The 14,440-nt window shown below is 36.7% G+C and overlaps 1 protein-coding gene across 18 annotated transcripts in view; it reads left to right on the top strand.

Annotated features, from left to right (window-relative positions):
* The window catches only part of DENND4A (DENN domain containing 4A), a 134,017-nt gene that overhangs the window by 54,387 nt on the left and 65,190 nt on the right, over window positions 1-14,440 (top strand). For 16 of the 18 annotated variants that reach the window (XM_057303834.1, XM_057303836.1, XM_057303833.1 and 13 more), the window contains one exon: window positions 4,909-5,158. The exons of 1 other annotated variant lie outside the window; for it this stretch is intronic. In XM_057303834.1, coding sequence (XP_057159817.1) covers window positions 4,909-5,158 — 250 coding nt within the window. Of the gene's footprint in view, window positions 1-2,066; window positions 2,271-4,908; window positions 5,159-14,440 lie in introns of all 18 variants that reach the window. One more of the 18 variants, XM_057303838.1, reaches the window with a different exon arrangement.

Raw genomic sequence — 14,440 nt, 5'->3', positions numbered from 1 at the left:
ATCTCTTGAAGAGAATATTCTTTCCCCATTTTCAAAAATTAATAGGCCATAGATGTATGGGTGTATCTCTGGACTCTCAATTCTATTTTATTTGTCTACGTGTCTTATCTTGTGCCAATACTACACAGTTTTGATTAATATAGCTTTGTAGTAAGTTTTTACATTGGAAGTGTGAGTCTTCCAACTTTGTTGACTTTTAAGATCGTTTTTATTATTCTGTCTGGGTCCCTTGAATTTCCATATGAATTTTAGGATCAGCTTGTCCATTTTTTTTTTAATTGCCTATCAGATTTTTTTTGTAATTTAAATTCAGTTCATTAACATATAGTGTATTATTAGTTTCAGAGGTAGAGTTTAATGATTCATCAGTTGCATGTCACACCCAGTGCTCATTAGATCAAGTGTCCTTCTTAAGGTCCATCACCCAGTTACCCCATCCTCCCACCCACTTCTCCTCCAGTGACCCTCAGTTTGTTTCATAGCTATAGTTAAGAGTGTCTTATGGTTTGTCTCCCTCTCTGATTTCCTCTTATTTTATTTTTCCCTCCCTTCCCCTATGATCCTGTTTTGGTTCTTAAATTCCACATATGAGTGAAATCACATGATAATTGTCTTTCTCTGATTGATTTATTTCTCTTAGCATAATACCCTCTAGTTCTATCCACATCATTCCAAATGGTAAGATTTCATTTTTTTCGGTGGCTGAGTAATATTCCACTGTGTGTATGTGTGTGTGTGTGCACGTGTGCGCATCACATCTTCTTAATACATTCTTCTGTCACTAGACATCTGAGCTCTTTCCATATTTTGGCTATTGTGGACATTGCTGCTATAAACATTGGGGTGCAGGTGTCCCTTCAGATCACGAATGTTTGTATCCTTTAGGTAAACACCTAGTTGCACAATTGCTGGGTCACTTTTTGAGCAACCTCCATGCCATTTTCCAGAGTGGCTGTACCAGCTTGCATTCCTACCAGCAGTGTAAGAGGGTTCCCCTTTCTCCAAAACCTCACTAACATCTATTGTTTCCTGACTTGTTAATTTTAGCCATTCTGACTGGTGTGAGGTGGTATCTCATTGTGATTTTGATTTGTATTTCCCTGTTGCTGAGTGATATTGATCATCTTTTCATGTGTCTGTTGGCCATCTGGATGTCTTCTTTGGAAAAGTGTCTATTCATATCTTCTGCCCATTTCTTGACTGGATTATTTGTCTTTTGGGTGTTGAGTTTTATAAGTTCTTTATAGATTCTGGATCCTCAGCTTGTCAATTTTTGCAAAAATCAGGGTTCTTTTTAAAAGATGAATATATATATGTATATGTATTTATCTCTATATTTATATATTTCTCCTTTACATATATGTATCTTTACATTCATATATTTCTCTTACGTATATATGCAGTATATATTCATCTTTTAAAAAGAACCCCAATCTTTGCAGAAATTGACTTGTATATACATTATATAATATATATTACATATACAAAAGGAGAATATATAAATGTAAAGATGTATATATGATATAGATATATCCATATATATGGAGCAAAAGAGGAACAAAATTTTAAAGATAGAAAAATAAGATTCCCATTGAAAAACTGAAAGAAAAAGGCTGAAGGAAAGCTACAAGTTGCTCTAATATTAATGTCTTCAAAATAAAGAGTTTATAAGAAATAAAGATTAGCCTTCTTTTTTTCGTTGCTCAGTTGCAAAAGAGCATGCACTTAACTTGCAATATTTGAGTTAAAGAAGATATAATATCCCTACTGGTATCACCAAAAGGGGCTATAAATGTCCATCTCTTATTATATTAAGTCTGAAAGTAGACAGTTACGTTTACTAATGCCTGAGGGGAGATAGAATGAATTGGAAAAGTTCCTGAAATTTCTTCTACTTTAAAAATTCTATCATCTAATGTTTGGTATCAAAAAGTTCTATCAAAAATCAGTTTTTATTCTCTTAACTCATGAAGGAATTGTAGTAATTTTAAGTTGGTTTCAGAATAGCTAGTATACTGCTTTTTTTTTTTTTTTTAAAGATTTTTATTTATTTATTTCTTTGTCAGAGAGAGAGACTACAAGCAGGGGGAGTGGCAGGCAGAGGAAGAAGCAGGCTCCCCACCGAGCAAGGAGCCCAATGTGGGACTCGATCCCAGGACCGTGGGATCATGACCTGAGATGAAGGCAGGCGCTTAACCGACTGAACCACCCAGGCACCCTACTATATTGCTTCTTACAAAGCTTCTGTATTTAGTAAATGCCTTGGGAAAGTAAGCCAGCTGTTAGATCTTTTATTTGTTTGTTTAAGTTTTTATTTATTTATTAAAGATATATTGTATTTATTTGAAAGAGAGAGACACCGAGGGAGAGAGAGGATAAGCAGACACCCACCTGAGAGGGGAGCCTGACATGGGGCTTGAACCCAGGACCCTGAGAACATGACCTGAGCCAAAGTCAAGAGTTGGATGCTTAACCAACTGAGCCCCCCAGGCACCCTTCAAGTTTTTATTTAAATTCTAGTTGGTTGACTATAGTGTAATATTGGTTTCAGGAGTAGAATTTAATTATTCATCACTTATATATAACATCCAGTGCTCATCCCAACTAGTGCCCTGCTTAACACCCACCATCCATCTAGCCCATCCCCTGCCCACCTCCCCTCCAGCAACCCTCAGTTTGTTCTCTATAATTAAGAGTCTCTTACAGATCTTCTTTTCAAAAGATTAGGTAATTTGCTCCTATGACCACTGATCATCCTCAGAATTACAGATTGTGGATGAAATGAAGGGAACATTGCAGATTCTTGTTAGGGTATTGGAATATCCTAATTTAGAGATGAGGAATTTTCCAAGTATGGGAAGGATTCTCCGATAGCAAAGGGCTTAAACTGAAATGAATAAATTAACCACTCTTACAAATATCCCCCTTGTTTGTCATTGTGGAGGATAGGGCAACAATTTTTTTTTTTTTTAAGATTTTATGTATTTATCAGAGAAGGAGGGAGAGAGAGCACAAGCAGGAGGAGCAGCAGGCAGAGGCAGAGGGAGAAACAGGCTCCCCAGTGAGCAAGGAGCCCAATGTGAGACTCGATTCTAGGACCCTGGGATCATGACCTGAGCTGAAGGCAGACGCTTAACCAACTGAGCCACCCAGGCATCCCTAGGGCAACATTTTTAAGAGCCTTTGAAAAGCTTAGTTTAGTTAGACAAAAAAAGTTCCTGACAATATAAAAATAAAAAATAACAACATGAGTAATATATATAATAACACAATACCTGATTAAAGAAAACAGGTATCTTATGTTTCAAATGTATTTATATTCCATATCTGTAAAAAATTCAAGGTAATAAATGGTGGTTTGTTGTTGTTGTTTTGTGTTGTATTTTTGTTTTCTTGTTTTCGATTGAGCATCTGCTTTCCAGGCACTATTTGGAGGCCTTATTTATACTCTTATCTAATTCTCTCAAGGTCCTGTGGGTTCGATTTTTAAATTATCTTTAAGATTTTATTTATTTATTTGACAGAGAGCACACCAGAGAGCACAAGCAGAGGGAGGGGCAGAGGGAGAGGGAGAAGCAGACTCCCTGCTGAGTAGGGAGCCTGATACAGGGCTTGATTCCAGGACTCTGGGATCACGACCTGAGCCGAAGGAAGACACTTAGCCAACCTAGCTACCCAAGTGCCCCTAGATTTTTAAATATTATAGCTGATTAGTATAATCTCAGAGAGATTAAATATTTGCCTAAGAGAATACAGCTAGTAACAGGTAGGTAGAAATTTGAATTGAGATGTGACTAACTTCTCTCTTTTAAAAAAGGCATAAAATAGTGCCTTTTTTTAAAGATTAAAAAAAAAAAACCAAAAGCAAGATCAAAAAGAGGAAGAGGAGTAAGCATTTAAGCTAACATTAAGATAAACATAGTTGCTATGATTAAGCATCAAATTTAGCTCTAAATTTTCAAAATAAAGTGTTGAAAGAAAAATTTAAGTTTCCTGACAGCCACGACAAAAAGGGAAATTAAAAATTATATTAGAAAGAAATAATTTGACCAATTTTTGGTACTTAATTTTATTTGAATAATGGGATTTTATAAAAGGAAATACTGACTGATGTTGAAGATATTGCCTGTTACAACAATTTTTATAGCAAATGCAGAAACAGACTTAATAGAGTAGAGCTTTAATTTTTTTTTTGGCTCATGCCAGGGAGTTAGCAGTGAAGTACAAATCAGTGAATTCTCTGGGGAATAGACTAATATTATTCCAGTATGACGTTTTCCTTATATCCCCCAAGTACTTTTTAGAAAATTTGAGGAATGGGTGACTGGCCTGACCGTTAATAAAAGCCTACCATTTTACCACAATAAAGAAAAAGAAGAAGAAAAAAAAGGCTATGTCTTTCACCCATCCTTTTGATTACAGATGGATTTGAGGTTATTTTCTCTTTTGAAAACCTATAGCTGTCTCTTAAATTTGAGGGAGCAGTGGAGGTAAGAGTGTGCAAGCAGGTTCTATACTATTTGGCAAGGAACCTTTTGTAAAATTTTAACTTTGTTTAAATTATAAAGTTGCTTTTTCTAAAGAAGATGCTTCATTTTAGAGACAAAACTAAGTACGTCTATCCCTTAAATGGAGTGCTGAAGCAAATGCCTCTGCACTTACTCATTGCCATTATGTGGTTTATGCCAACAAGCACAAAAGATAATATGAATTTTCCTTACATTATTTTAACTTTTGATGGGGAAACCACTATCCTTTAGTTTTATATGGGACTGTGCAATTCAAACTTGCAGTAAGATTGGAATATCTGCTACATTTAAGGATCAGTGTATGATACCTGACAATATTACCTATCCTTATTTGAAGATGTTTTGCTTTTGTGTAGTTATTTATGTATTTTTCTTTTAGGGTTTTGTATGACTGGAAAGAAAGATTGAAACAGGGATGTGAAATTATTCAGAGTACTCCCTATGGACGCCCTGCAAATATTAGTGGCAGTACCTCATCACAAAAAATTTATATCACTTTCCGAAGAGCCTCTGAAAACATGACTCAGAATACATTGGCTGTCACAGACATATGTATTATTGTACCCAGTAAAGGAGAAAGCCCACCACACACATTTTGCAAAGTTGACAAGAATCTCAATAACAGTATGGTAAGTGATCTTTTGTACTGATAAAAATAGCAACTGATGAAAGAGCATAATTTAAAATCTCTGAAAAACAGCATAACGTAATAACTGAAATAAAAAATATGTTATCGGGGTTTTTTTCATATTTTATTTATTTGAGAGAGAGAGCACGCGCACGAGCAGGGGAGAAGGGTAGAGGGGGAGGGAGAAGCAGACTCCCCACTGAGCAGGGAGCCAGATGTGGGGCTTGATCCCAGGACCCTGAGATCATGACCTGAGCCAAAGGCAGACGCTTAACTGACTGAGCCACACAGGCACCCCCTAAAAATATGTTTTTAGATGCTGGATATTTTATTTTAGGGAAAGTATTTTAGTTGTACTTTCAGAAGGAGCTGTACAAAAAGTTTGCTTGCTTGCTTGCTTTTTAAGTAAAAGAATATTTTTTCCCTTACTGGATAAGTAGTACGCTAGCCAAGGGTAATCCCTTCACTTGTGCGCTAGATGCCATAAACTTACATATTCGAAAACAAATGGCTTCAGCAATTCTTCCTACTTTTTTGGGAATCATCAGTCTTTCTCTATTCGATTATTTCCTCCAGCATGCAAAGCATGTCAATAGTGCCCATCTTTACAAAACTTCTTGACCCCTATGTCCACCTCCATCCATTGCCTCATTTCATTGTTCTCCTTTACAATAAAACATCTCAGAAGAGGGGACTACATTCTGTCCCCTTCCTCACTTAGACTCTCTCTAGCTAGGCTTTTGTCTCTATTATTCCACCAAGATTGCACTTGTTGAATCTAATGGTTTTAAAATTTGTAATTTTTCAGTAGGTTTTGACACAGCTGATCACTTCTTCCTTCTTGAAACCATGGCAGGAAGATAAGATACATTCTCTTACTATGTACTCTCTTGCTTTTTCCTCCTACCTTACCCCATTCCCCTTCTGCCTTTGCTAATCCCCAACCACTACACAATGCAGTACCCCAGGGCTCAGTCCTCAGACCATGTATCTTTCTCATCTGAACTCAATCCCTTGATGATTTAATCATTTAAATACTGATTATCTGTGGTTGGCTTCTAAATTTATGTGTCTAGCTTGGACCTCTGTAATTCGTCTTTTCTTGGGTATCTTATCAAATAAATAATCTCAAATTTAACATGTCTAAAACTCAACTGCTTGTGTGCCTCTCCCAACCTGTTTAGCCCATAGTCCTCATCTAGCAAATGGAAATTCCACTCTTCTAGTTATTCAGACTGAAAACCTTGCAGTAATTCTTAAACTTTCTCTTCTACTTTTCATTCGGTTCTTCTGTAAATTCTGTTAACTCTAATTTGAAAATATATCTTAAACTTGCCTACTACTCACCCTCTCTATTGCCACAACCCTGGTTCAAGCCATAATGCTCTTTTAACAGGACTGTTGCAGTAGTTTTCTAATTTAGGAGACAGGCAAATTTTCATATAAAGGGCTAAATAATAAGTTTTGCAGGTCATATATAGTTTCTGTCACATTCTCTCTCTCTCTTTTTTAAACAATCCTTTAAAAATGTAAGAACAGTCTTCGCTCAGGTGTACAAAGCAGGCCTTGGATCAAACGCCGGCCATAGTTTGCCAGATTCCTGGTCTAACTGATCAAGGCTTCCATTTCTGCTTCCTACAGCCTATTCTTGTAGCAGCAAGAGTGATCCTTTTAAAACATAAATTAGACCATATCACTCCTCTGCTTACAACCCTTAATGGCTTCCCATCTCACTCTTAGTAAAAGCCAAAGTCCTTTCAGTAGCCTTAAGGCCATGTATGATCTGTAATTGTCTTGGTCCTTTTTTGCTATTTTAAATTTTAAAAAGAATTTTGTACTACCCCCCCCCCCAATTGAGAGGGAAAGCAAATTGTAGATCTTTGAAGTGAAAGTTCTTATTCTTACTTACATCTTTGGTAATCCCTTTCCAGGATTACCAATTACAATTTGGCTTGTGTCCTTCCAGACCTTTTTGTGTGCACATGTGTGGAGTATATATAATGTGAATAAATTTATCCTTTATTTTTCAAAAATTGGAAATTTTTATATATTCTGATATAAACTTTTTTCCACTATCTGCCTTTATCAGTTGATATAACTCTGCATTTAGTTCTTGTAACTGTTGTATAATATTCCAGAAAATGAAAGTGAAGAATGATGATTACGAATTATTTCCAGTTTTTCCCATTATTAATAATCTACTTTGATCTATGCCTTTTTCTTTGTATATTTATTGGAGTGTCTTTGGAAGAATAAATAATCGTAAGTGGAATTGATGGGTCCCTGGGTATGCTGCACATTTTGAAAATTGTTGACACACTGCTCTGAAAGGGTACTTTATACTTTCATTAAGAATGCCCTTTCCCAGGGTGCCTGCATGTCTCAGTTAAGCGTCTGCCTTCAGCTCAGGTTGTGATCCTGGGGTCCTGGGATTGAGCCTGGTGTTATCGGGCTCCCTTCCCAGTGGGGAGTCTGCTTGTCTTTCTCCCTCTGACCCTCCCTATCCCCCCTGGCCCCCCCTTCGTGTACTCCCTCTCTCTCTCTCAAATAAATAAATAAAATCTTTGGGGGGAAAAAAAAAGTTGCCGTTTCCCTTGGGACAGCTGGCTGGCTCAGTTGGCAGGCATACAACTCTTGATCTCAGGGTCATGAGTTCAAGCCCCATGTTGGGCATGGAGCCTACTTAAAAAAAAAAAAATGCCCTTTCCCAGGTCCCACGCTTCACCAACGCTGGTTGTTATCAATCTCTTTTTAATTATTGACTATCTAATCAAGAAATCATTCTAATTTTAATTTGCATCGGCATTTCTTTTATTATTGTGGAGGCTGAGCATCTTGTAATTGATAACAGCAGTATCAAATGACTGAATATTATTGCATTAAATGGATGTTGCCACAATTAATTGCCACAATTAATACAGCCACCCCGAATGAAGTTTCTCACCCTACCCTCCACCCACCCCCACCTCCGGCTGTTACTTGCCCAAGGTCATACCTTCGATAAGCAGTTGAACCAAGATTCAAACCCAAACTAAGAACTCTAGAACCAAACTCCGAAACACTATACCGGATTGCTAGATTATTTCCTTATGTCCTAGAATTTGTAGATCAAATCTTTACTTTTAATATTCATATCCCCAAAGGTTTAACCAATTTATATCCTACCAACAAATATGAAGGTTTTGGGGTTTTTTAAAAATAACTGTCAACAGTTGGATTTTTATTCACAAATTTTCAAACTTAGTTTCTTAATGATCCTAGAGCAGATATGTACATTGTCCTGTTAGAACTATGTAAATGAATACTTTGCTAAGATTTAAAAGATTTTATACACATCTCATTTATTAAGTTTTTGTGGGAAGCTTATTTTTTAAATTATTATTTATTTTCTCTTCTGTTAAGCTAGCAACATGAAAAACACTGAAGTTTTAGATAAAGGTAGAAGAGGAAAAACTGAAGTGTATTGATATGTGGCTGGATACAGTGCAGATTTTGAGACCCTGAAAAGTGTTTTGAACTCCCTCAGTAAGACAGTTAAATAGATTGTGTTGTAGTGGTTAAGGTCAGTATAGCCCAGTGGTTCAGAGTACACACTCTGGAGCCAGACTGTCTGGATATGAATCCTAATTCTGACACTTACTGCCTCTGTGACCTTGGGCAAGTAACTTAGTCTTTCTATGCATCAATTTTACAATTGTAAAATGAGGATGATAATCCCATCTAACTCATAAGGTATTGTGATGATTAAATGAATTTAGAACTGTGTCCCAGTACACTTATGAAAGTACTGTGTGTGTGTTAGCTGTTGTCTGTAAGCATCTTCCAATTCCAGATTTTCTTTAAGAAAAATCTGCAACTTTAAGTAGTAGCAGTATTTGTTTAAAATCTCTAAATAGAGGGGTGCCTGGGTGGCTCAGGTGGTTAAGCATCTGCCTTCTGCTCAGCTCATGATCCCAGAGTCCCGGGATCGAGCCCCACGTTGGACTCCCTGCTCAGCGGGGAGTCTGCTTCTCTCTCTGCCCTTCACCCTGCTCTCTCTCTCTCTTTATCTCTCACTGTCTCTCAAATAAATAAATAAAATCTTTAAAAAAATAAAATCTTTAAATAGGTAATTCAAAAATGGATATTTGACAGTATCTAACTTGTATCCTAAACAAATTATCTGCAGCAATGTGATACCTAATTAGATGACTATTTTTTTGTTAATTGCCATTCATATATAAAATGCCCCATCCTTTCATGCCATCCATGTGTGTTATTTTGGCTTGGTGATGACAGGTGATAGTTGGAGAGATTATGCTGGAGAAAAAAGATCATGGTAGCAAACGAGTTTTTACAGGCCTTCTGTGGTACTGAGAGTGATGGCAAGAAGGGTTTTTGAACTTCCGTGATGTGATGTCTAGCTTAATATCATTTTAGATTTGGTCTGGTATTTTAGCAAGATTGTGCAGGCTCACAGGTACTTCCCATTTTCCCATTGGTGAATTTTCCGTTTATTTTGTGGCTGTGTGGGTTTTTGATTCAAAGTAAATTGTTGGTGTCATCAGTACCATTTCTAAGTTTTATTAGGTAATCAAGGTGTTCAAGGTAGTTACTGCATTGAAACTGAAACCAGATATAGGAGTTTCTGTTTTTCCTTATTCTGAAACATTGGTTCCAGTATTGTCAGAGAGCATTTATTCCCTCCTAAAAGAAGAAAGAGGAATGTGACATAGTGTGAACAGAAATGGACTCCATCTAAACTACTGGATTTGAACTCCAGATTATGTGTCTTAGACAAGTTCCTTGACTCTTTGTGCCTCAGTTTCCTCATTCATGAAATAGGGATAAAGTAGTACTTTATTTCATAGGCATTTTGTGAAGATTCAGTAAATTAATATTTTTAAATACCTTAGGATAGCGTCTGGTACACAGTAAGTGCTATATAAATGTTAGCTATACATTTGGTTAACTCTGCTTCATCAGTCCCTTTTATGTGTATTTAATGTCTGGGGGGAAACTTTTATTTTTTCAGTTATATTGAAATATAATTGACATTCAGCAAGGAAGAGCTTTTTTAATTTTATTTTTGCCCAGTGTTTAAGCTCCTCCTAAATTCTTTTAGGAAATATTACAGGAATAAAAACCTCTTAAATGTTTATTTGCTTATCCTTAAATCTAGCATCAGTCCTGATAATAGGGAAACTTAATTGATCTTAGCAGTAGATGTCTTTTTTAAGCAATGGGTTGTGGTTTATATCTATTAACAATCTTTGTTTCCATCAACTATAAAGTAGTAAAAACAAATTTCATTCTTTGGAGCAGATGTACAATGACTTCTTACCCTTTCAGAAAATTTAAAATAGACATGCAATATAGGAAAATTATGTTCATATCTGTCAAATGTATATATAAAGAATCAGGAAGTGGTTGGGATTAAATTATTGATGTGTTGATAATACCCACCAGTAGTTACGTAGCTGACTCTTGTTTTTGAAGATTAGGTAGCTTGAATGAAAGTCATCTACTAGGTTTCTAAACCAGGGGAACAAAGAAAAACCAGTCTAGGGGCGCCTGGGTAGCAGAGTCGTTAAGCGTCTGCCTTCGGCTCAGGGCGTGATCCCGGCGTGCCGAGATCGAGCCCCACATCGGGCTCCTCCGCTATGAGCCTGCTTCTTCCTCTCCCACTCCCCCTGCTGTGTTCCCTCTCTCACTGGCTGTCTCTCTGTCAAATAAATAAATAAAATCTTTAAAAAAAAAGAAAAAAGAAAGAAAAACCAGTCTAATGGACATGAGATGTGTGTTGAATCTTTCCTCAAATTTCTACATGATTTTTATACCAGGCTTACAGCTTTGGCCTCAAAAATAATCTCCTCCACCCTCCCATTAAGCTTATAGAAAGAGTTTAAACTTTAGATTGTAAGCCTTAAATGATTTGAACTTCAATTGGTTTAGAGGAGAAGCATATTTTAGCGCCAAAAGAGAACTTAAAAGTACTCAGGTGGTTCAAAAATGCTAGTCAGGGTGCTTTGATTCACACAGCTAATTTTTTGGTAAATTTGGGACCATCTCCTCAGTTTTTGACTCATTAATTTTTATACTCTATCCAAATGGTTGTTTTACAGCCTTTTAAGAATGTCTATATTTGAACTAGCAAGGTTATTTAGAAAAGTAGAGTTATAGGGATGCCTGGGTATCGCAATTGGTTAAACATCTGCCTTCGGCTCAGGTCATGATTCCAGGGTCCTGGGGTCAAGTCCCGCGTTGGGCTTCTTGCTCACCAGGGAACCTGGTTCTCCCTCTGCCTGACGTTCCCCCGCTTGTGTGCTCTCTCGCTCTCTCTCTACCTGACAAATAAATAAATAAAATATTTTCTTAAAAAAAGTAGAGTTATTAACTAAGCAAGTAATTAAATCACGTACCTAATTCCCACCCCCCCAAAAAAGTATCTGAAAATATGTTTTTGTCATGTAAACCACAATATGGATACTTTATAAGTTAAACATTTAAAGTATTTCTAGAACAATGGTTCCTCCTACTTTCTTTTTCACTGAACGTCGTATGTAAAAAACTTCAGAAAACCCTCTTTTAGTTTTGATATCCATGGTTCTTTTCCTCCAGAGCTCCATAACTATTACTGTTATCTCTAAGTCCCTGTTTTTTATTTTAGAATACTCCTTTTGGTTTCTACCATATCCAAGTGGTCATGTAATTCCCTTCTTATCATCACAGAAGTTATCATTGAGGGTTTTTGTTATCTCTACAAATTGGCTATTGGGAACTGCAGTTGGGACCTATCAGTAGAAGGTCTTTTATTTATATATTTGTACAAACCTCAGAAACTAAAATCTAGTTTGCCTACATTCATAATATCCACTTGACTTTTATATACATCCATTTTTTTTTTAAGGTTTATTTATTTGAGAGAGAGTGTGCACAAGCCGGGGGAGGGGCAGGGGAAAGGAAGAGCGACTCTCAAGCAGACTCTGTGCTGAGCATGGAGCCGGACGTGGGACTTGATCCCATGACCCTGAGATCATGACCTGAGCCCAAACCAAAAGTCAGTCACTCAACTTACTAAGCCACCCAGGCTCCCCTATACATTCTTTCTTTTGATGCAAAAGTATTAAAATATTTATAAAAACAAAATGCCAACACAGCAACGAGCATAATTTAATGTCCTAAGTACAATTTGATATATTAGTTTGCTGGAGACACATGAAACATGTTTAAGAATCCAAGAAAAATTTCTAGATGAGGCGTCAACATACTGCATCATTGTTCATAATAACCCCTTTCCCCAAAAAGGAAATAATCCAAGTGTCTATCAGTAGAGGAATGATTAAAATAAACTGGTGGTTCATTTTTAATGAAATAATACCCAGTAGTTCAGATGAAGAAATTAAATCTGTATCAACTTTACTAATTATCAAAAACATATTAGTGAATTAAAAAAAAGCAAGCCATAAAAGCATATATTTAGCATCTTACCATTTATGGCAAATTAAAAACTGTATAAAAGAATAATATATACTTATAAATGTGTAGTAGAAAGTTTTAAATGCATGTGAATGAAATGCACTAACTTCAGACTAGTAGTTAACTCTGGAGGATAGAAAGGGATGGAAGATGAGGCTTTAGCTAAACCTGTAATTTTTTTGTTTCTTTATGAATTAAAACATTTGAAGCAAATATGTTAAATTATTAACCTTTGTTAAATCTAGGGAATAAGTATATAGGTGTCTGTTATAGTAGTCTCTTAATAATTAAAATTATTTTAATTTATTAAAATAATTAAAAATATTTCTTGGGGCACCTGGGTGGCTCAGGTAGTTAAGCATCCAACTCTTAATTTCTACTCAGGTTGTGATCTCAGGGTTGTGGGATCGAGCCCCACATCTGGCTCTGCACTCAGCAGGGAATCTGCTTCTCCTTCTCCCTCTGCCCCTTCCCCTGTGCACTCATTCACTCTCTCTCTCAAATAAATAAATAAAATCTTTAAAAAATATTTCTTAAAGTAAGTTAATTTTCTCTATGTATGTGTCTTCAGGGCTGTGAATCTGTCCCCACACACAGGCTTGTGTGGGCACTCCATCATGTGTGCACAAACACATCCTCTCACATTCATTCAACAAATATTTTTTAAGCATTTCTACATAACAGGGACTGTTTTCGGTGCTACAGATACAGCAATGAACAAAACAAAGCCCTTACCATCATGGAACCTATATTCTAGCGGTGGGAAGCAGATAAGTAAGAAAATACACCGTATGCCACATGGTCGTAAGTGCTATGGAGGGGGAAAAAAGCAAGATGGGATGATCAGGGGGACTGGGTAGGGTAGAGGTAGGATTGCTGTTGCATAAGATGATGAAGGAAGGGCTCTCCAATGAAGTGACATTTGAGTTGAGACCTAAAGGAGGTGAGAGAGTGTGCTGTGTGCATGTATCTGTCACCATCTAATGTCAAGTTGTGAATCTCCCAAGTTACATCTCCATTTCAAACCTCTCGCCTTATCTCCATTTAAGTCTTCACTTTGGATGTCTAATAGATGTGTCAAACTTATCATGTCTAAAAGCGAGCTCCTTTTCTCACCATACCCCCCGCCCCGCCCCAGTCTGCTTTACCCACAGTTTTCCCCACCTCAGTTGAGCTGGGACTAGAAATTTGAGACTCCTTTGGGAGAAACTGTTTTAGAAAACAATGGGACTGCATGTGTGAGATCATTTACAGAAAGAAAAGGAGAGATCATATTTAATGATCGGGAAGAGAGAGAGGAGGAGACTAAGGAGTGGCCAGAGATTTGATGGGGAGGTGCCAGGAGAATGTGATGCTTTGAAAGGCGAAAACATGTTTCAGGGGGTCATTAATAGTGTCCAAATCTAATGAGAGGTTAAATGAGATGAAGACTCGGAAGCAACTGTTTTTAGACTTGGCATCATTAATGTTGTTAAAGGGTTCTTTTAAGGAATTAGTGGGATTAAAACCTGATTGGGAATGGATTCAGGAGAGAATGGGAAACAAGGAAATGGATATAGCAAATTATAACTCTTTAGTTTTGGTATAAAGAGCTGCAGAAAGATCTGGCAATATTGGAAAGAGGTTATGGAATCTAAAGGCAGGTATACCCATGAGTGGATACTTCTTGATCATTTCTGCCCAAAGTTTGGAGTTAGAATAAAATCTAAATTGTTACGGTTTAGTTATTTTAAAGGGTCATGTTATTGCTATTACAAGGGGAAAGCGACATTAAATGTCACTTCTTAAAAGTGGGCAAAAACTGCAATAAAATGCTGGCAAGATA

The sequence above is a fragment of the Ursus arctos genome, unplaced genomic scaffold (genome assembly GCF_023065955.2).
Source record: "Ursus arctos isolate Adak ecotype North America unplaced genomic scaffold, UrsArc2.0 scaffold_28, whole genome shotgun sequence".
Lineage (NCBI taxonomy): Eukaryota > Metazoa > Chordata > Mammalia > Carnivora > Ursidae > Ursus > Ursus arctos.
Note: the sequence above shows the minus strand (reverse complement) of the source record. Positions and strands in the feature narration are given on the sequence as shown.